The sequence below is a fragment of the Natator depressus genome, chromosome 6, assembly GCF_965152275.1.
Source record: "Natator depressus isolate rNatDep1 chromosome 6, rNatDep2.hap1, whole genome shotgun sequence".
Taxonomy (NCBI): domain Eukaryota; kingdom Metazoa; phylum Chordata; order Testudines; family Cheloniidae; genus Natator; species Natator depressus.
Genome location: NC_134239.1, coordinates 107,149,459 through 107,172,963, shown reverse-complemented (window position 1 = coordinate 107,172,963; position 23,505 = coordinate 107,149,459). Strand labels below are relative to the sequence as shown.

Sequence of the window (23,505 nt, the reverse complement as noted above, 5' to 3'; positions counted from 1 at the left end):
TTAATGTCAAGATAGTACATCAAAAATTCATGGAATATGTGACTTTTTCCAAGGGTATTTAATACTTAATGCATTTGTGTCATTTTTCTTTCTAGATATATTGACAGGTTTTATTAAGTGTTTGTTAGGGAGATTTCATTTTTACCAAGGGACTATAAAGAGAAGCTGCATGCTAAATCAATTTTTTAATCAGAATATTGTTAATGTTTTCTGTCTTCAAACTCTTATGATCTATAGGCTTAATTTAAATTTCTTGGTCTATTTTTAAGTAGCATGCTGAAATAGTTCAGGGCAGAAATCTAATATGGTCAGATATGCTGACTTTAGTGTATTTTAATTTCTTTAAAATAGCTACTAGAATATTGCATTGTGGAAAGTGTTCTTATAAATATGGTAATTACATTTTTTTGATAATTTTATTCTGTCTTGCATCTTTTATTACAAAACCATATCATTCTTGCCCTTTGTTGTAATTCATCCATATAAAAACACTGGTTACATGCACCTGAACTATTAAGATATGGCAGTCTCTAATTTCTAGAAATTTATAAATGAAGGGATTAATGGAATATACAGCCTTCACCTTGAGGTCACATGTTCAAATCTGGATTGATGTATGTTGTGACTGAAAGTCGTTACCATCTGATGGCTGTTCAGTAGCCCATGTGAAATGAACTGGTTGTCTCAATACAGTTCCTTGTTGTCAGATGTCTCCATTACAAAAACTACACCATCAAAATTAACACTAGTTTACACTCTTGGAGAGGCCAACGGCTGATTGATCATAGTGTGACCTACCCTCTTGCTTTTTAGAGATGCTTGCTGTAGATCATTGTTAAGACATATTGGCTGATGAATAATTTCTGCGTGTGTAGTATTTGATCTGAGGCTTCATTTAAGAACTTCACTGTAGTGTGCTCAGTCCTAGACCTTTAAAATGAATTTGGATTTCAAAGGAAAAATCAGTAAAAAAAAATATTGAGATGTTTACTTTCCTGTTTATATGCCATTTAACTTTTTTTAGTACATTCTAACTACTGATCTATTGTTGACAATCATTCATCCTGTCAGAAGTGGTTGTTGGGGTGAAAAATAAGTATTTCTTGTACACCTAGTTTCTTTTGATCTTATGATAAACAGCTGCATGCTGTTGGTTTAAAGTAGCATCTGTTTACATTAAATATTTCAAATATTAGGATTTCACAAGGGTGAATTAGTTTGAACCACCAGTGTCAAGTTGGTAATGCTGGAGGAGATTTTCATTTTAATTAGTGTCATGTTTATCCTAATGCCAGCTATTGTGAATTAAGGGAGGAGGGTTTGGAAGGAATTTGACTTGGCCTGGCCATGCTATGATTAATGATCAAATTCAAGAGGAAATAATCTAATTTTGTGCATAGCATTTTGGTGATTATTCTGCTCCAGTGCCAGTAGGTGGCATCAGTGCCACACTGACAAAGTCTCTCCTGGTGAATATGAACTGTTTAGTCAAAGCTAATATCAATATGACAATTAGAAAAACTCCATGTCGCTTTTCTTAAGCAAAATTGTTTTAGTACCAAAAAAAAATACAGTAGGAAATAGAATAACTTTGTAAGCGTTAGCGTTATGAAGATTTATTCCTGGATTAACTCTGTGGATTAAATATAAATGAGAAACAATCAAATTTCTTTAGAAATTTCCCTGTTCACAGAAAATTTTCTTTAGGATTTCTAGGCATAGAATGAGCTTTGACAGTTATTAGTTTGTAATAGAACTGGACATAAATGTTCTAGTGGAAATCTTTTAAAATTAAACTGTAGTTAACCCTTTGGTTAACTGTTAATTTTTATTTCGCTTCTGAATGTTAACTTTCCTGGATGCTTAGTTCATCACACCAAGGTTTAATCTTTAGACTATTAATATACTGCTAATCAAAATGGAAATTAAGTTGTCATAAAGAAATAAGAATTTTTTAGAATTTTAACGGAATACATAATTTCAATTATCTCAGATTCTAGCGTGTTCATCTTCTAATTATGGTATAGTTTGGTGGGAAAGAACGGCTCCTGAGGAATGTTGCTTGTCGCTCAATATTGTGTTAGTGGTTTTGTGTGAGAGAAATTGTTTTGTAAAATGTGCTGTTAAGTTTAAATGTAGAGTAATTTGCTGTGCAGTGTACAACATATATAGATATTAAAATCCTATAGAAATGTAGAAGTTCACACTGAATTTTTGAAATGCTCAAATTATTAACTTTTTACTTGAAAATCATAAATTTCAGAGTTAATCCATTCAAAGGGTTAACTACAGGGATTGGGGAGAGCAAACACCTGGGACCTAACACCCAATTGGCAGTCTTTTGTAATGTATAATTTGCCTAAAATTGCGCACTGAGCACAAGCTTTTGTTTTCTAATTGATTTACGGTTTGGGCCACTTTTACCTCATCCCCTACTGTCCTGCACACAGTGCCAGCAAGTACATTACAGTGAGAGATGATAAATTACCATGCACTTGTGATGCTAATGCGTCAAGAGTAAAAACTCCATACTACATGGAGCTTCATGTATTAACAGTGTTGGAAAGATACAGCCAAGCAAAAATTCATTTGTATCTTAAGAAATAACCATTTGTTGATTTGATCGCTTACTGCAATCTGTCTACAGACTTAATTGAAGTGGAAGATTAAAATTATAGTCATATAGCTTTCAATCTGTTGTTTGGTATAAAGTTTTAAAGTGGTTGAAAAGTCCATGTCTTTTTAGAAAATGTATGATAGGTTATTTTAGACATACTGCATATTGGATACTTCATTTACCAGAAACGAGTGACAGGTTTTACAGGTTTAAAAAACTTTTTTTAACCACAGTACTTTATTTGCTAATATCAACTAAGCTATATACCTTTTATATCTAATCTAACAAATGTAAGAAAAAATAGAATTACCCTGCTTCTGGATGAGTGTATCTACATATAGTTGCTGCACTAAACCTAACTATGCTAGTCACTAAAACCATTTAAATATTTTAATCTATTGAGATTCCTGAAGTGTGGCAGAACTGTGAATAAACTGTTGGTGACTACTAGGAAGGAAAGAAAGACTTAGAATAAATTCATTCTCCATATGTAAAACACAGAATTAAGATTCCAGGATAGGAGAGGTGATAGTAGAATTTGCTGAAACCTAATGTTCATTTCTTGTTTGGGTTTTGTGAGGTTGATTGTTTTCTACCTTTATGGAATCAGTCCACCTTAAATTTTTATTTTTGTATGGTGTCTGTGGGTTCCAGTCTTGAAATATGAAGAAACAGATTTATGGCGGCTGCTGGGCACAACAAATTAAGTTGACAGTGATGTATGAGAGCATAATAGCATGATGATCCCTCTGTAGCGCGGCTGGACGCCTCCTGCTTCATTTGGCTCTTGTTAGGATCTGTTAGGCAGCTAAATAATGAAAATTCTGCTGACTGATTTCAGATTTTTTTTTTTTCTTCAGACACATCCTAATGCCAGCAAACTGCCCTTAAAGGATTCTTTCACTTATGATGACTACAGGTTGGTGTGCTGTTTTTTAAAGTGAATCTTGGGATCTTGAAAAGTGAGAAATGCTTCACTAGGAAGAAGGGGAAAAAACCCAACCCTGTTCGTTAAACCATTTAAAAGTCAGTGTTTGATACCCACTGGTACTCTTTTTAGAAACAACAAAGAATAGAGTTTAAGTGTCATGTTTCAACAGTCATAGAAATTGCCATTAATATGGGATAGGAAGAGAAGTTAATTTAGCCAAATTACACGTGACAGCCTGAGATTAGTGTGGTGGTGTGTAGTTTTTAGGTAACTTTTACTCTGCCGTTTAAGCCTCCTTATTTTTCACAAAAGGTTTTACCAGCATATATTACCTCATAACTGATATTTGGTATGAGACCTGGAAAAGTCTTGCTATGCATGTGAAGTCTGAATGCATTTTGGAGGTGTCTTAAGAAGTGGAATCAGTTCAGATAAGAGGGAGCTTGAGTTGAGTTAAAAATGATAAAATATCATGAATAAGGGCTAGTCTACATTGGCAACACTAAAGTGCTGCCGTGGCAGTGCTTTAATGTGCCTTGTGTGGTCACGGCGCGATTTCAATGACGGGCGTAGCCCCCAGCACTGGGAGACTGTTTACACTGGCGCTTTACAGTACTGCAACTTGCTGTGCTCAGGGGGGTGTTTTTTCATACCCCTGAGCGAGAAAGTTGCAGCGCTGTTAATTGCCAGTGTAGACAAAGCCCTAAGCTCTCAAAGGGATCTTTTAGTCCTTTTGTAGTTCTGAGTCATTACTTTGGGATGGTATCTCCACAGATGTTTCCTTCACTGAGAGGGAGGGAGGGAGGTGTCAACTTAAGTGTGAAGTTGCCCAAAATGTGAACGATAAAGGTATGCATTTTAAAAAGTATTGTACTGGCCAGTTTTTTAATATCTCAATTTTCATAATTCTGGATTAGTTGAGTGAATAGACTAAAGTACTATACAGGAAATTCTGATACTTGGTGGCATATGGTAAGGGCACACTTTTTAAATTTTTACATAAATGGAGATCTGAATGTTTTCTGTTCTTTGGGGAGAAAGTTTGGAAATGCTCATCTAAACTGTTGATTACCTTTGGGTTGCAGCTGATCAACTGGCTGTGTTTAAACAATGAAATATTGAAGTTTTTATTCTTTGCAGATGGGCAGTTTCCTCTGTTATGACACGACAAAACCAGATTCCAACTGAAGATGGTTCCCGAGTTACCTTGGCTCTGATTCCTTTATGGGACATGTGTAATCACATCAATGGTCTGGTAAGGATTTCTTCAATGTGGATAAGAAGCTTTAGAACTTAATATATTAAACCATTTCAATTACCGTTGCACATTTTAATACTTACTTTTCTTAAAACAGGGATTCCATCTTCCCTGCTGACCCTCAAAAGCAAGCATCTTAAAGAAATGACAACTTCTTAAATATCTTGAAATAACTATTTCAATGAGAAAATCCCTCATACCTAAAAGACTCTTATATGTAATTGCAAATCATGCATAGTTTTTTTCTTTTTCCTTGCACTTTCACAAGTGTGCAGCTTTAAGAAGAATTTCCAATGATGCAGGATAGGCTTGGTGTCAAATTCTTTCTAGCAAATTTGAATATGTCTAATCTTCACACATACTAAGTTCTGTATCTGGTGTTGCTGACAAAGGTTTTCATGAGACTAGATATTTTTGTATTGGGTATATGAAAACAGACTATGATGGAGGTGGTCTCTCAAAGCATCTCTGTCCTGGCTACCACAAGGGAAAGTGGGTAGAAATTTGCAACTAAGCAATGCTGCCTGCTCTTAACCATGCCCAAAGAGCCTTGTTACGGAGGCAGCAACGGCAAGAACAAAATCTAGTTCAACAAAACCAGTACATCTGTTAGTACATCAGAGAAACACTACTTAACACATGCAAAAACACTACTTTAGGGCATATTAAACATTTAAAAGATGGCATGTGTATATAGAAAGTCAGACCTGCTGACGTTTTGGCTTGCCTGAGATTTCCTCCTAGCTCATAGAGGACCAAATCTTGACTTGATAAGATTGGTCAACCAATCTGTTATCAAGTCAAGATTTGGTCCTCTATGAGCTAGGAGGAAATCTGATTTGATCTGATGAAATGAGAATTCACAAGAGAATGGTTTGCCAGTCTTGCTTAGCCAACCACAAAGCTTCTGTATATTTCACAGTTTATACTTTCAAATTGTATTGTAAGTAAGTAGGTTGACTTATGTAAACAGCAAATATGACCTATTCTTCCATATTTTAGTAATCCAGTCCCTGTAAGGGAGAATTGATGTGGATGACAGGTCAGCATGTGTTAGCAGTCGTATTGTCATGAGTGAAGCTTAACTTAAATACTCAATCAGGCTGTAGTAATGATTTGCATTTTTCTGTTGATATTAGCAGTTTGGTTTATTAGATCATACAACGGGTTTATTTAAAGAGGATACCACTATGACTGGCTGTATCAAACACAGTGGAGTTCAGTCCTGGCTGCTGATTTTTCTCTTTTTTTCTCTCCCATTGAAATGGTTACTTATTAGGTATGTTTTTCTTTAACCAGTGCCTTTTACAGCTGAGTACTTCTTGCAGAATCTGGTAGCTCTCTTACTTTGTTTCAGGGATAGATTTAGTGTTTGACTATCCTCCAGTGTACAACATTTCTTAAACTTCATGAAACAATTTAAAAAGAAAAACCACTCCTGCAAGGCTTAGATGTAAGTATAGTACTTACTGTAACTCTCGTTGCCCTCTTCTTCCTTGACATTTTTGGAGAAGCTTGTTCATTTTCACATGGATGGTCCTTAATGAGTGCCTTCAAAAGTTGGGATTTAAAAAGAAAAGACAAATGACACTTCTAAGAAAAAAAAATTAAATTTAGCTAGCCCATATTAAAAACAATGTCAAGCAGGTTGTTTTAATTTAAGCTTCTGCTGATATTGGTAAAGTATTTTTTTGTTCTGGTACGTGGTGAATAGATTTGGTGCAGAGGCAGCTTGGGGACCCAAAACTGAGGATAAAGTGGAGAGTTCTCTAATCAGTTGTTCATATTACTTATGTTTGAGTAGTTTACTCTAAAGGAAATATATATCAATATATAAACAAAGAAGGTAGCTGGAAAATTTTAGGAGCTGACTGTTATTGGCTATTGTTGAAATAGAAAAGCTCTGTTAGAACTTTCTTTTCATTACAAGTTTAGATTACTTAAATTATCAGAAGTAGGAGTAATACCCACAGAGATCAGTTTTACTCATCTACCCAAAATTATGTATTATAGTAGGCTTTGGGAGAGCGAGTGGGAGTCTCTTTGCTCTGATTATAGCGCATCCCGATGAAATACTTCAAGTGGACACTTGATTCACTGCATGAATGTATGAAAAAGACAGTGTTGCATTCTCCAGTGTCTGTTCCAAAGGTAGTGTTTAAATGCCCCTTCATTCGGTCCCTGTTATAATGTCCCTATTCTTGCTTTATCCCACAAGTCTTTTTTTCCACATGCTAAATTATAAAATGCTCTTTGGGTTTTAGCTGGCATTAGGGCCATCCAGCTTTTTCTTGCTTCTGACGTTACTAATTAGATCAGCCTATGTCTAAGAACTACGTCAAAATGTTTGTCTTCATGCATTTCTCATTGTTGTTCTTCAGTGGTATTGTATTTTGACAGTCAAAGGTTGGTTACTTGCTACTAGAGCTTTGAATGAATAAACTAAATTATGCCTACTGGGCTTGGGCCATGCTTATCAAATCACTGGCCAAGCAAACTACTGCTTCCCCCTACACAACTTGATGTTCATGAACTGGCCTGCTCCAGCAGTACACCTAAAGAGGGAGACAACTTGTTATCCATCTTCTGGAAAAGGAAGCAACTCCAGTGCTCATTTTCTTCCTACTTCCCCTGTCTTAGTTAACTTTGTAAATTGTGATTCTAGCACTATATTGGACTTTGCAGAGCAGCCCATTAGAAGTGCTGTTATTTTTAAAAGTTTGGCAGTCTAGTGAAACACACACTCAGCAAATTTACAGCACTTTCTAAGACCTACAGAATCCCTCTGTTTCCATCTAGGAATCCACAAATGCTTCAGATTCTCTCTGAAATCATTTTAGAAGATTTTAAGGGGTTTTTTTTTTTGTTTTTAATTTGAAAATGGTTTCTTTGAATTTATGAAGTAGCTAAGGAAACTTCAAGACATATGAATCTTTTGAGATAGTATCAAGGATTTCCTTCTGTCACAGAGAGGAAATTTTGGGAATGTTGCCACTGAAATTGGGATGCACATTTTTAACAGGGATGATATTTAACCATTAGAAAAGATTACCCAGGGGTGTGGTAAATCCTCTAGCACTAAGTCTTTAAATCAAGCTGACATGTCTTTCTATAAGATGTGCTGTATGTCAGCAGCAACTGATCCAATGGAATACAGGCCTGGATGCCGGAATCTCTCACCTCCATATTGGTGCACATAACAAAATTCACATGGCAGGGGTGGGGCCAAGGCGTTTGAAGTGTGGGAGGGGGCTCAAGGCTGGGGTTGGTGTGTGTGTGGGGGGGGGGACTCCAGCTGGGGGTGCGGGCTCTGGGGTGGGGTTGAGGATGCGGGGTTTGGAGTACAGGCTGCCCCAGTGCTACAGTGGGGAGAGAGGACTCCTCACAGCTCTCTCCCCGCAGCAGCACCTGAGCTGGGGGAGAGAGGCACCTCTCTCCACCACAGCAGCTCCAGGGCTGGGGCTGTGGGATAGGTGTGTCTCCCCCAGCCGCAGCAGACCCGGGCTGGGGCTGGTTTGGGGCCAAAGGAGGGGCTTCTCTCCTCTTCCCCTCCTCCCCCCCCCCCCCCCCGGCAGGTCCAGGGAAGGGCACCTCTGCCCCCAGACATGGCAGGTCCAGGGCTGGGGGAGAGGCATCTCTCCCCACTGCAGCCCTGAGAGCCTGTGCAGCACTTAATAGACTGCTGTGCGGCAATGCAGTTTAGAGGGAACTTAAGTGACTGTGGCCTGTGTTATGCATCAGATCAAACTGGATAATCTAGGCTACAAAGAAAGTGTATAAAGGACTTGCAAAAGTATCACAAATTCATGGAATACATTTTTGAGCTGTGGCATCTATGTACAGTGCCATTATATGTGTCCCACAGGGCTCTGCTTATGGCTGCCATTTTGGATTTGCTGTGTCTGAGAAGAGTTCCCTGTGGTCACTATGAAAGCATTGTTTTGACTTACAAATGCGTGATTGAATATGCAAGCAGAAATTATTAATATGTAAACTGCCAGCCAAGCTTTCAAAGTAGCCTAAGGGGCTCCCTCCTCAGACAAAGCAAATCCAAGATGGCAGTCACAGTATAGTACCTGTGTTCAAACATAATCTCTGTAAATGAAAACAAAGTTCTAATGAAGCCACAAGATCTAGCGAGAAAATCTGTGGCTTTTTGCAGTTTGTCCCCCAGGTTCACAACCTATTTTCACTACAATGTAGTTATATAAACACTAAATTCCGAATACTTGTCACAAAAGTTGTTTCCTGATTGCACAACTTCATTATGTCTAGCATGGTCTCTGAATCCTTTATGATAGAGTCCATATTGAATGTTATTCAAGAGCATACTAGATTTAACTTTTTTTTTAAAAAAATAAATTTTAGGATGGTTTTACTTATAAGTATTTTTATTTTCATGATTTTTAAAAGAAATGTATTCAGGGTATGGTAAAGAAATCCAATCCCCCCTCCCCCATCTGCTCCCACAGAAAAATCTCTTCAGTATTTGAGAATAATTGCTTAACTTTAGATAAAGGAATTATTTGCAAGTAAATTGGAGTTCTTTGAAGATGGTATCCCTTAAAGATTCCCAGTTATCCACTCCTCTTTCATTGAGAGAGATCGAAAATGCATTGATAGTTGAAGGGTTTGACACAGAATGTAGCACACTCAGTGCAGCGCTCCAGAGTGCCTCACAGGAGTGTCTTAAAACTCAAGAACTTTATAATAAGCTACTGGATTTAGCTAGGGACCCGCAAGTGTTGGTCTATGGAGGGTACTTCCCTCAGAGCTTTCCATTTACTTCAGGTAAGTAATTTCCTTCCTTGATCTTCTCTAGTGCAGAGATTTTTAATGTTCCTAACTAAGAAATGATTGCTTAAGATTCATAAAACATTTAGTACCAACCATGTTGCATCAGGTGAAGGAAAAGCAGGATGTGCAATTACTTTAGATAATATCCATCTCCAATAAAAGGCAGCTTTATGAAAATGGGGAGAAAAGAAATGTAATATGCTAAAGACTCATTACTTTTTCCCCCTTGGGTAGATCACTACTGGCTACAATTTAGAAGATGACCGTTGTGAGTGTGTAGCGCTTCAGGATTTTAAGGCTGGAGAACAGGTAATGTGAGACAGTTATCCATTCCATGGCTATTTGGTGAAGTTTTATGCAGAAATGTATTGTTCATGCAACTGACTATCTTGATGGTGACGATTTCACACAAACATCTGCTTGTCTACTTGATAACTAACCTCTAATGTTTTGTTAGCTGCAGAAGAGCCTTGCTAATCTGCAAATATAATCTGCACAAAAAGGGGTGCTCAGTATTTCTCTGTGAAGATTTAATAGCAGAGTCCTGTGGGTGAGGTCTTTGTATAAACACGGTTTTGTTGTAGTTGGATAATACTTTGTAAAGTATTAGTAAAACTAAATAAACTAAACTACAGTTGTCAAAATAATGAACATGATATATTCTCTGTCACACAATCATCTTTGCAAATCTCCTCTGTAGGAGTTGCGTGCTTCTTCCTGAGTAATAACCATTTCATATATTTAATCACTGGGGAGTGTACACAGTACAGGCCACTGATCTAGAAATTGAAGATGTGGTTGGTAAAGGTCCATACCCAAAACTGCCCTCAATGCCTCAGGTTCCATCAGCAATAGCAGGTGGTAGAACTCTTGGTTTTGTTCAGTGCTTTTTTCTGCTTGAAATGTCTTGCATAGTTTTTATTTGACTAGTTTGTGATAGTCTAGTACTTGTCCAATCAACAGGTAATAAGAGGAGGTGTTATCAACAATCCAATAGACAAAGACCATTGGTCCAGGAGATATTTGACCTGTGCTGTATGTGCCCCAAAACCTTAGTCAGAATGAGAGAGGATCTTGAAAGTAATCATCCTGGATTAAGACTCATCGGTCAAACCATTAAAATAGAAAGACCAAGACTCTAAAGCTTTGCCTACGTCGGGAAAAGTACCTGTTGATGAAAACAGGTACAGATGGAGTGGTGTTGAGTACAGAATAGCTGCAAATGTTAATGCTATTTGTTCACTGATCCAAGGACAAACTAAGCCATGTTCAGCACCAGTCCAGTGTAATGTAGACCAGACATGTATCAAGTCCCACGGTGTATTCTGAAGATATGAGTGGAAAGATGCTGACCCCACATCTTTCACTTCCAGTCTATTAAGAAATATGTATTAAATTGTTTAAAAAGTAGTATTTATCTAAAGAGGAGAAGCATCTGTCGTCTAAAACCTGATGAATTGAGCTGTTTGAGATAGTATACAAAACAGTTTGTGCATGGAGTTTCCTTCACTGGCAGGGGCATGGATCCTGTTTTCAGATACTTAGTTTGTTGGGGATACTTTTTGTTCCCAGGCAGGTTCCTTGCGCTCATCTATGAGTGCAGGACTTGAACTCCTCTTTAGTTCTATTTTCTCCTTGGATTACAACCTTTGTACTCAAAAGAATTTTTAACAGATATGTCCCTTTATTCTTATCCTTCATCTTTTTCTAAAAGATATGCTGTAGTTGGATTTGAAGTAGGAATTAATACAGAGAAATCCTATGGTCTGTGTTATGCAAGAGGTCAGACTAGATGATCACTTCTGGCTTTAAAATCTATGACTATTAATTGTACACAAGGCTTGCCTAGGTCTGTGTCTTGTATCTATCCTAGAACTATCATTCATAGAATCATTGCTTTTATAATGCAAGCTTATTTAAGCAGGATTCCATAGATATACTTTTTTTAAAAGATGAACTCAAGATCCTTTAAGGATCTATAACTAGAACATTGTTTTTATTTCTAAAGGCAATGATTGTATTGCATCTGCATACAAGATAAATGTCTTATTTCTGTTGACAATTCCATTGCTGAAAAAGGGTTCTTGTGGTTCAGAATGCAACAGCTGATGCTGTGGCTTGCTGTACCAAGTTCTTAATGCAGCCAAATGCTAGGTGAAAAATTGCACCATAAACTTATTAGTGATTTTTTTCTTTAAATTCTCAGTTCTTTTAAAACACTTGTTGCGGTGTATGCTGCTTCATCTAACATTTTAGATTGTAAGCTGTAAGAGGCAGGAAACATGTCTACACTTGTATGGCACCTAAAATAAAAGACATTATATATAAATATGGAATATATTTTTTGTAAGCAAGAGGACCATGGTGAATAAGTAGTCTTAAAGTACAAATTTGATTTAGAAAAAGTTTGGGGAAATGGGGATAATATAGAAAGCATCAGCTGAATACCTATAAGATGTCTTTATATGATATTAAATATCCTTAACACCATAGCAGTTATCTCCCCTAGCATGCAGGGTATAAAATAACAGGCCCATCTCAATATATGGAAATTTTGAACACATTGCACAACATCCTTGAAGTCTTATGGCAATAGTGTATGGTATTTTGAATCATTAAATGAAAATAAACATGCGTTTTAGTCTTATAACCACATAAGTATTGTATTTCATCACAATATAACTTTTTTCAGTAAATAATTTTCCACTTATGTCCGTTTTGTGAGTTAATCTTAAGCTTCCCGGTCCCTTCCCCCTCCCCTTCACTTCTCTTTTCATCCTTCTAGATTTACATTTTTTATGGCACTCGGTCGAATGCTGAATTTGTGATCCACAGTGGTTTTTTCTTTGATAATAATTCACATGACAGAGTGAAAATAAAGCTTGGAGTGAGTAAAAGTGACAGGCTGTATGCTATGAAGGCAGAGGTCTTAGCTCGTGCTGGCATTCCAACGTAAGTAAAACAGAATGAACTGAGTTTTTTGTTTCATCCTTAAAATATTTCAAAATGTATACAGTCCAGTAGTGCATTATTAAAATTGTTCTGCAATAGTTTGCCTAGGCCTAATATCTTGTCTGTTTATATAGCAACTGACATACATTGTGATAATGAAGTTTAGTGCACTACTCAGATCTAAATAATCTAGTTTGGAGTGTATACAAGGAGGAATTAGATTTTCTTTAGTAAGTGCTTGGGTAAAAATAGTGAAAGTTAAATGTGAACCAATATGTGGCTTTCATTTCTTTCCTGTCCCTTCTCAAAATGTCTTGCAATGCTCAATTTGTCATCTATTATGGTTTCAACTATTTTTCCTTAGAAGAAACTGCTGTTAGGTCAGGCTGTAGTATGGTGGGCAGCAATCATGAAACATTGTTTTCTCAAGGGGAAAGGAACCATCCTAATGGAAACTATTATCCAGGCCCTTCTGTTGTTGAATATGTCAATAATTGATTGACTGATATTGAACCAATCATAATATTGCTGTTAACATTTTGAAATCAGCACTTAAGGTGAGATTATTTTTCTATATATTACTCATCTGGCTATTAAAATCAAGCATGAATTTATTATGAAAATCATATAAAAAGACATTTTAAGTGTAAAACTGCCTGTCGTGTGGAGAAGTGATTGTTCTTTTTGGGGACAGGTTGGAGAAGTTCCTTCAGTTCAGACTCAGAAATTGGTGTGACCTCATATTTTTTCAGAATCTAATAATGTGACGTCTGTGTATATATTAAAGGTTTCGTGTTGAAGCTACTACAGTCTAATTTGCATTCACTTTTTTTTTTTTTTTTTGGGGTCAGCTCCAGTGTTTTTGCCTTGCACTCCACTGAGCCTCCAATCTCTGCTCAGCTTCTGGCGTTCCTTCGAGTGTTTTGTATGAGTGAAGGTAAAACATTCACAAATATTCTAATTGATGGAGGCTTTTTTAAGTGAGAAGAGAAGAGATGTTCATATGAAACAAAGCTAGAAAACTTTAAAATTAATGTTTTATGGGAAAATGGAATAGGGATTGGGAACACAGAACAGAACATGGTCCTCTTCTGCATCATTCTTAAATTAATAGAACATTAGAGGACATTGAGTTTTCTAAAAGTATGTAAAATTGCATTAGTCCACATTCTTGGGTCATGTGGTATGAGGAGTGTGCTGACAGCGTGAGAATTTTTTGGGACTTTCTCCTCAAAGCAGCAGGTGTGGTGAATGTTCTAATTTTGAAGGGTACCATATAGTACATCTGAACTGCCTTTTTTCCTCCTTGTGATTTGTAATTGATTACTTTTGCTCTCCAGTCTTTAGTCAAAGGTTAAAAAATGGCCCACAATGCAAGGTCATATAAGTCCAAAAGTTTGCCGCACGCTTATAGTGACAGCATTTCAGTCACCCTTTACCACTAGATTCTTCTGGGAATGGAACTGGAAAATACTGCACTATAGCAGAAGTCAAAGACACACCTCAAAGTTGTCAGTTTGCACATATAAATCAACATTATTGATGATTCATAATCTATAATCAGCTTGTCTTGTGAAGTAAACTTATCAGAGCCTTACTTTCATGCATGTGTGTAGTTGCACCAGGAAAAATGTATGCACAGTCATTAACTATGCACCTAATTTGTGCATGTAATAACTTAATTGGTGGATACAATCACAACTGTTTGCTAATTAGGCACAATTATGTACCTAATCTTGCATATGCTGTTGCACTTGTATTTATGAAAATAATCCAACAACCTGTTTTTGGAGGTTATAGGTAAGAACTATTCATTTCACAGCAGGGAGAGCAACCACATCCAGTAGGATTACTCTGCACATTTAAGTTACTATGTACCTAGATGCTAGCAGGTACACTAGAGGCATGTTAAGTTTTATGTATGTATTGTATTGTATTTTATTTATTTTTGTTCACCTAAGAAGACATACATTAAATGTATTAATAACTTCACGGCCTTGTGTTCCAGTCTCATTGGATTTTTTAAAAGAAATCTTTATTTTTTTAAGGTGATATTGATAAAGGGGGCTCTGTAGTATTTAATAAAGTGGTTTGTGTCACCACATCCCTAACTCATCCTCTACCTTCCCCATCCTCCAACAGCCCCTCCTGTGAAATTAAAAAGTATACAAATTAGATATCTTTTTCCCATTATCTATTGTATTAGTTTCATGATTAGTGAATTATTTATCTGGCTCCCACCAAATATATCTATTTACCTACTTCGTAGTTGAGTGGAGGTCTTTTTCATTTCATGTCACTTTTGAGGGTTGTAGGAATGGCTTGCAGGATTTCTGATATGTCAAAGGTGTTGATCTTTTTATAGTTTAAACTGTCTGATACTTTAACCCTAAATTCATAAACTATACATATACGTCTGCATTATTACCTGTGCTCTCGTGATACATGAGATTTTTGACTAGTTTATATTGCCCTCAGAAAGACTACAAGTTTTGTATTATATACTTTGGGACTATAATTTGTTTTGATATCTATGGCTTTATGGGGAAAGATAGCGGAGTGGTGGTTCATGTGTGTACATTCTAATCTCTGAAAAGCTGTTGCTTCATATGCTGGAAGTTTAGGGGATACTATTGGTGCGTACGTTTGTGCTTCCTTTAGAATTCTAAATGAGTGTGGACTTTGGGACTGAACTTCTTTTGATTTCAAAGAGATGATGTCATAATGATTACATAATAAGCATAATTCTTCAGGGACGTGGAAGGGATTGGTGAATTTTCTTTTCTACGAAATATACCTAGAGTGCATTTGCTATATTATCATGAAATGTATTGGTGTGCAATTGAGGTATGTGTCCTAGACACTCAGCATGAAAACTGCAATTATTGTCTGTATTTAAACTGTTCAGTGAGGAGCTGTATGACACGAATCATTGATCCATTGGTGAGAAGTCCCTTGCCTTAGTAACTCTTTCATCAACAAATGAAACTTACTTACATGTCACTGAAGTCTATTGTATAAAATGTTAATACCAACTTTTGTAATGTTTAATTTGAAGTTTGTGATATACTGCTTTGCAGGAGAGTATTTTGGTAATTAAACGGTTAAGATTAATGAATTTTGTGTAATGCTGTCACAAACCACTTGACATTTTCTATGAGGCACTTTTGATGGATGTCTTTTGACCAACAGTATTCAGTTTTTTTACTGAAAAAAAAAATAGCCTTTAACAATAGAAAAAGAAATCTATTGCTATTTATCCAATAAAAGAAACATTTCAGGGAGCAGTGAATAAATACACCCAACTCTAAAGTATCACCCCCTTGTTCTGTTTATCACCGTCAAGGATTATATGCGACATTGTATCTGTAATTAGCATACAAAGTAAGAGTTATGATGTGTCTTTTAAGCCAAAATGTTCAAAAGGTTATTTAAGAATGGAGCTGAAGGTTCCTTTTTCTGCTAACCTCAAGATTTCCAGATGCTACCTTGAGGGGAGTACTAGAAATAGCCAGATTGTTGGATCATTCCTTTTAAGGGGAGAGGATTTTTTTCTCCAGCAATATAAAATCATACTATTGAAAATGAAGCTTTCTAAGTTTTGTCAACTACCATAGTGAATGGTGAGATTGTTTTTAACATATTGTTCTTCATAATTATTGCAGAAGAGTTGAAAGAACACTTAATAGGAGAGCATGCTATTGACAAAATCTTCACTCTGGGCAACTCTGAGTTTCCAGTTAGCTGGGACAATGAGGTTAAACTTTGGACGTTCCTTGAAGCCAGAGCATCCCTTCTTTTGAAAACCTATAAAACCACTGTGGAGGTAAAACTACCAAGAACCTGTAAATCTGTACAATCTTGAAGTTTTTGCATGGTGATTCTAGCAAAACAAAACTTCATTTCCTCCCCCCCCCCCCACCCCCCCAATCTTCTTTTAATTGAGTTTATCTTAGTTATGTGACCATTCATTTTTCACTTGTTTTTTCAATTATAATTTATAATAATATATATAGCCAAAGAAAATAAAGTACGTAAGATTTTGGCAATCTGTTTTCATTTGTTTTCATGATTCTGTAAATTGTTGCTCCTTGTTTTTTTCCACTGGTAAAATGTGGAATCAGTTTTAACTTGCTGTGTCTTTTTATATTTTCTGAATTATCTACTAGACCAAGGGAGGGCAAACTACGGCCTGCAGACTGGATCTGGCCCATCAGGGCTTTCAATACGGCCTGCGGGCTGGATCTAGCCCATGGCTCAGCAGGGCTAAGGCAGGCTCCCTGCCTTCCCTGGCTCCACACCGCTCCCGGAAGCAGCCAGCACATGCTTCTGCGGCCCCTGGAGGAGGGGGGGCAGAGGGCTCTATGCGCTGCCCTCGCCTGCAGGCACCGCCCCCCGCAGCTCCCATTGGCCAGGACCGGGAACTGCATTCAATGGGAGCTTCGGGGGTGGTACCCACAGGCAAGGGCATCATGTGGCAGAGCCGCCTGCCCCACCCCACCCCCAGGAGCCACTGCCGGACATGCTGGCCACTTCTGGGAGTGGCTTGGGGCCAGGGCAAGCAGGGAGCCTGCCTTAGCCCCGCTGCATGCCGCTGCCACCCCAGAGCCACTCTAGGTAAGAGGCGCCAGGCCAGAGCCTGCACCCCGAACTCCTCTTACACCCTGCACCCCAAACCCTGCCCTGTGCCGCCTCCTGCACTCCACACCCCCCACCTGCACCCCAATTCCCTGCCCTGAGCCTCCAACCCCCACCTCACCCCTACATTCATGGCCCTGCATACAATTTCCCCACCCAGATGTGTCCCTTGGGCCAAAAAGTTTGCCCACCCCTGTACTAGACTAACACATCTAGAAAGTGTATCACTTTTTTTATTTGCTTTCACTACAGCTATCCTTAAAACTTACTGACTTGAGCTTCTGCAAGCTGATCCATGTGGGGGGACCTGTGCTCCTTTATGGATTCCCATGGACTTCAGTAGGGCTCCATACAGGCATAAAAATCTGCCTATGTGGATCAGCTTACAAGATCTGGAGCCTTTGTTATTGCAGGACAAAAGTTGGATGGATTTTATTCATAATTTTCACTTTTTTCCTCCAGGATGATAAATCCTTCTTGGAGACCCATGACCTTACCTTCCATGCGACAATGGCTATCAAATTGCGTTTAGGTGAAAAAGAGATTTTGGAGAAAGCAGTGAAGAGTGCAGCTGCTAACAGAGAGTACTATAGTAGACAAATGGCAGAAGGAGCCCAACTTCCTAAATATGAAGAGAGCAATATTGCCTTGCTAGAGAACACTGTGGCAGACTCTAGACTCCCAATTGTCTTGAGAAACCTAGAGGAAGAAGCAGAGGAACAAGGGGACTTAAAGATTGATGAAACTATTGATGCAGAAGTCACAGAGAATGGGTTTGTAAATGGTGAAAAAACTCTTCTTAATGGGACCAAATCAGAAAATGAAAATCTAAATCAAGAGGAAAGCAACAAAGACACTGAAGATGCCAAAGAATCTTCTTCAGACAGTACTGATGAGGTTAAAGAATAGTCAAAAAATAAAGTTTGACTTCATTGTGAAATTAAAATTAGCAGAAGTTTATGAACAGTGCATTTACATTGGTGTGTTTCTTTGTTAAAATTTCTCTTTCTGCAGAGGAAAATGTTTTTGCTGCTTTATATAAAGATGATTTTTTAAGTTATTTAAAAATTTTATCATCCCTTTTCAATTAAGATTGCCATCTTGCTTTCAGGAAAAAACTGGGGAAAAAGGTGCCTTTGCATGATTTTGCAGACCTTTGTGGGACAAATGTATTTTCTTCTTGGGAAAGAATTAAGCTCTGCTATCTGCTGTGCTTTTGTTGTTCTGTCACTCTTGACTACTGAAATTAAAATTTTGCTCTGCCTCCTGCCAAGAAAAGCAGAAGGCAGGACTGACTTGGTATTCAGCATAAAAGTAGGAGAGCAGTACAGCAGAAAACTGAATAAGAGGATCAGAAACTTGGGAGACTGGAGGAAAACCTGTTTAAAACCAGGTACACCAGTCCAAAAAAGGTAAGGTGGCAACCTTATTTTCAATAGTTTTAAATGTTGATGAGAATCCTAATTATACACACTTACAGTGATTTTGAAGGATTTCAGTTTACTTTTGTGTTTTGTTTACTGTATAAAAACATTTCATCTTTCTCCTTGAATCACAGTTAGGCTACTGTAGTACATCATCCACCTAATTTTAAAGGCTGACTTTTATTTTAAAATGGTACCTTCTTATTTAAATGTTGGCAAGGTAATGGAGAGTTTGAAAGCAGATAGGCCAAGCCACAGCTTTAAACTGTGTGGTTCAAAGTGAGGTAGCTTCCTAGCTTCTTCACATTTTCACAATTAGCTAGAGATTTTCAAAGCTACACTTTTGGCTAAAACCATTATTAAAACGAAAACATGAGTAATACTCCTGTCTTCTACTTTTTCATTTTTATGTAGTATTGGATGTAACACTGAATATGACAGCTATTTACCAATCTTATTTAAACTTCATCTATTGGCTAATATATATTTGATTCTGTTTTCCTGAAGGAAAAGGTAAGCAGGAGTATTTTTGGTTTGGGGAAGACCAAAATCAACCCTGGTGCATACTTTACCATTTAAATTGTGTCGTGGTCTGATGCACATTGGGTTACATCCACAATGCTAGCTATGTCTGCTATCCAGCAGTATTGGTCACCCCTCTCCTATACATTGTGAATTCTTTCTGAAAGCAATTGCAGCTCAGTGCAATAATGAAGCGAGGATAGTGTCAAAGCTTTTCTTTGATATTTCCCAGTTTAGGAGGAATGAATAATAAACAGTTTAATTCTGAGCTCAATTTTAAGGACTTTCCCTTTTAGCATATTTTATCTTGAAAAGTTCAAAATAATAGAAAGATTGGGCAAGCTTGGATGACTGCTTAAATTTTAATGAATGTAGCAACTTGTTTATCCAAGATTGGTTGCATTAAAATGCCTTTTGACATTTACAGTCTTTTATTTTAGATTTTTGCTTCTTTTACATTACAACTTGAAAAATGTGCTTTTGCATTAATCGTTGGTGCAATACACATGTCAAAAAGTGACTTTCATATTGCCATAGCAACTTTGGAATCCAATGAGATGTAAAAAAAAAAAAATGTTAAATAGTTTTTTCTAAATATTTCACTGAGAATGGCATGTTGCCATTACACTGGGGATATTGTTTCCCCACTAAGTAACTAGAGGCTGGACCGATATTTTTGTAACTAAAATGCTGCTTGTAGCATGCATTGTCATCCTGAGAATTTAAATGTCATACAAAAGTCACAATTCTTCAGCTTTTATTAGAAACAATACTCTTTCATTCCTGCTTCTGCCAATTTCACTGCACATATATCGTAGAAGGCGATATGAAATTCTGAAACTAGCTCTCCCTAAACATTTTCACTGTAATCCAAAATCTAAATGATTTGGTTCAATCTGATGCACTGTATTTTGTTCCAATATTTGCTGTTAACTATGGCTTAGCAAAACTTGTGGTGACCACAGGCAGGAGAAATGTGTGGGTTTTCTTGAATAAAGCATAGTTCTACAATGTCTTTGCTAGTAAGCGTATTACACAAACAAAAAATACCTAACCCTACCTAAAATTTACATGGCCTTTCTCTTAATAGAGAGAGAAGGAGGGAAACTTACTACATTTCAGTACTCCACAGAGGGCACTAGTCAAATCAAGAGTGATCATGCTAAGAAGTGTGGTAAACGTTGATCTATTAAGCAGTCTCATTTTCCTATTTTTGATCCGTTTGTGTTACCTAGGAAAAACATGTTGGATACAATATTTCAGAATAGTCTAATCTTGTAGTTTACATTTCTACTCATTAAATGTAACTGATGCCTCAAAGAAATATTAATCTAAAATCTTCCCTCCCCCTTCAATTTTCAAATGCTTAAGGGATACTTATTTTGGCACTGATAAGCCCTTATAGCCATCTGTCATGAAAACAGACCCTTCAAAAGCATTTTAAAGTTAACTTTCTTAACGTTTTGGTTATGTGGCTGTTCACACTAATCCTAGGATAAATGCCAAATATTGCTTCTGTTTAGTTAGCTATATGTAGTAGTCTTGTAAGTGGAAAACAGTCTGAGAAATCTGACTGATGTCTAAGAAATAAAAAAGAATATTTCCTTTGAATTCTGCATGAAAACCTATCTGTTGAGGGTCGTTTCCCTAACAACCTGTAACTTGTACAAACTTATTTGGCTTTGTACAGTATGTCCATGTCTTTACTACAGGTGAGACTTAAGCTAAAATTACAGGCTAAACTAAGGATACAAGTGGTGTTTTAGGAACTGGGCTAAAGTTAAATGCTTTCTCTCTGTACATTTCTTAAATGGTCACTCGTACAGAAAATATACCTAACCTCAGCATGTTTAAAGTAGCTTAGCCCTTAGCAAGGAATGATCATAGAGCTGCAAGTGAGGTACTTAAGGCACACTGTCATGTTGTACAAATAAATCTAGCTCTAATGTACATAGCCTACTCTTTTTCTCATAGATTGCTTTGCCAAATAGCACTGTTCAGGCAAAATATTGTTCACCCAGATGCTTCTAAAATAGCAAACAGTCCAGCCTTTTAATAGTTTTTTTTCTTTTCTTTTTTTAAGATGATATTACCCTAATGTTGATTTCAAATATGGGCATACGGGTTTCGGGTATTGACCCTATAAAGAAACAGCTGAAAGTTTCTAATAAGCAATGTACATTCCTATGTTCTGCTGTGAGTAGACCCCTTTCAGTAGAGCACAGGAGCAATGTGGATTCATGGATAGTAAAGGTCCCTCAATAGTCTGCTGCTGCTGCCTCCGTCACCTTGGAGGCCATGTTCAGGATTTTCACAAGCCAAGAAGCGAAACAAATTTGAGAAACTGAATGACTGTGGGGGGGAAAAACAATAAAGGCTCCCAGTTTTTCTCTAGAGCCGGTGTCTTCTGTGGGGCTTTTGAATTAGAAAGACTTACTGATTGTTGTAGGGCTCCTGTAGAAGGACTGAGGAACTCAAACCTTAATTGAAAGTGAATTTTTACATGCGTTGGTAAAACTATTGTTTAAAGAGAAACAGCTTGAAAGAAGACCTGCCTTCTTGCTACCAAAGAAGTGCCATATCCATGATACAAGGGATTTATCACAGTCTGAGTGGGTGTTTTTAATAACTTGTTGCTCATTAGTACATGCAGGGTATATTTAAGTTTTTGAGATGCTACAGTGATGAGACCATATAGGTATCTGGATCATTTGTAAATATTTTTGAAAACTTAAATAGGCTCTTACAGTTTGGTTAACAAACATATATTTGGCATGTACATGGCACACTGAATCCCAGTGAAATGTAACTCCTGTCTTATGGTATGTCTCCACTTAAACTGCTACAGCCTAGACACGACCATGCTCATGGGAGGGGTTCTGTTTCTGTCCACCTCCCCGAGAAACAGTAGGTAGGTCAATGAAAGAATCATTACATTGACCTACTGCTGTTTACACTGGGGGTTAGGTCAGCATAGCTGTCTCTCTTGGGAGGGGGTGGATTTTTTCACACCCCTGAGAAACACAGCTATGCTGATGTAAATTCCCAGTTTAGACCAGCCTTTAGATGCACTAACTCACCTGACACTGCCCCTTCACTCTTCCCTTCGCCCTCCCCCCCCCCGATATGTACTTGTTGGGCGGTCTGCGCTGAAGCCTGTGATGCTGCATCCTCACTGACATTTTTAGTGAGCTAGCTAGAGTGGATATGTCTGCACAAGCTGCAAATCACAGCTGCAGCATAGATGGAGCCTTCATGTTACATATTTTTTGCCATTAACAACTTGTCTGTTTCCAAAATACCAAGAGATTAAACCATATTTATGGACTAAATTATTTTTAGTAAATTGTGGAGCAATTTAAAACATGAGTCACTGACCCTTTACAAAAAAAAAACCAAATTGATACAAAGTTTTGTCAGCATTATTCCAGAAATATGCACGAAAAGTAACCTGCAGTACTTGAACCACAAGAAACCAAAGAAAATTTGATTTATGATGACAGATTAGGCCAGTAACTTAGCCTATTGGGCAAGTCAGTCTCTCTGTACCTCAGTTTCCAGTCTGTAAAGTGGGGATAATAGAATTTCTGTGCCTCAAAGGTGTTTTGTGAGGTGCTCAGATACTAACAGTGATGGGAGCCATATCAGTACCTTAGATAGTAAAATCTTAAGTTGCATCCTGCCTCGTTCTTCATGGCCAGATATCTATATTGAACATTAGGTGGAGAAGAAGGAAAGTAGGGAGGGCCCCTTGTTAAAGGGAGGAAAATAACAAGTGGCCAGTTGTGTACTGGTCAGTTTAAGCAGCGAATGCAGTGGTGACTGTTCTCAGGGATGGTTTTAATAAATTGTTGGATGTCAGGAGACCTCTGAATTGACTGATAAGTAATTTCAACTCAATTAGTCTTGTTTTAAAATAATAAACCCTCAAGCTAGGACTGTGGAAGAACAGAAGAATTTGTTCGATCTAAAGTTATGAAGTTTTTTCCAATGGAGTAGCTGTAGCATATTGCACTGCCACATGGGAACCCTCTTTTAATGGCATTGATCCAAGGAGTCCCATGCTCTAGGCAAGTAAAAATGGTACAAGCTGGCATTTTGCTACAACATGTTACCAGTGAGTGGCATGATGCTTACCAGAACTTACCACAATGTGGTCATTGTGCAGACCAAAGTAACCCAATTTTTCTTCATGTATACTGACTGGACAGTCATGACCACCATTGTCAGCTAACTTGTTTAGTTACAGCTGTGTTCAAACATAGTAAAAGTTGATAGTGTTAGACTAGCCCCACCGGTGCTTGGTTTGGCTGAGTGCCTGTATAGCTGAACCATTTCAGTAGCCCTTTGCAGAGTGAGATACGAG

General features: G+C 37.5%; 1 protein-coding gene across 1 annotated transcript in view; it reads left to right on the top strand.

The window, feature by feature from the left end:
- Positions 1 to 21,468, top strand: part of SETD3 (SET domain containing 3, actin N3(tau)-histidine methyltransferase) — a 72,169-nt gene extending 50,701 nt beyond the window's left edge. The window contains exons 7-13 of the mRNA XM_074956207.1: positions 3,478 to 3,536; positions 4,689 to 4,803; positions 9,838 to 9,912; positions 12,389 to 12,555; positions 13,407 to 13,492; positions 16,221 to 16,381; positions 17,656 to 21,468. Coding sequence (XP_074812308.1) covers positions 3,478 to 3,536; positions 4,689 to 4,803; positions 9,838 to 9,912; positions 12,389 to 12,555; positions 13,407 to 13,492; positions 16,221 to 16,381; positions 17,656 to 18,102 — 1,110 coding nt within the window. The 3' untranslated portion in view covers positions 18,103 to 21,468. The remainder of the gene's footprint in view (positions 1 to 3,477; positions 3,537 to 4,688; positions 4,804 to 9,837; positions 9,913 to 12,388; positions 12,556 to 13,406; positions 13,493 to 16,220; positions 16,382 to 17,655) is intronic.
- Positions 21,469 to 23,505: the final 2,037 nt, after the last annotated feature.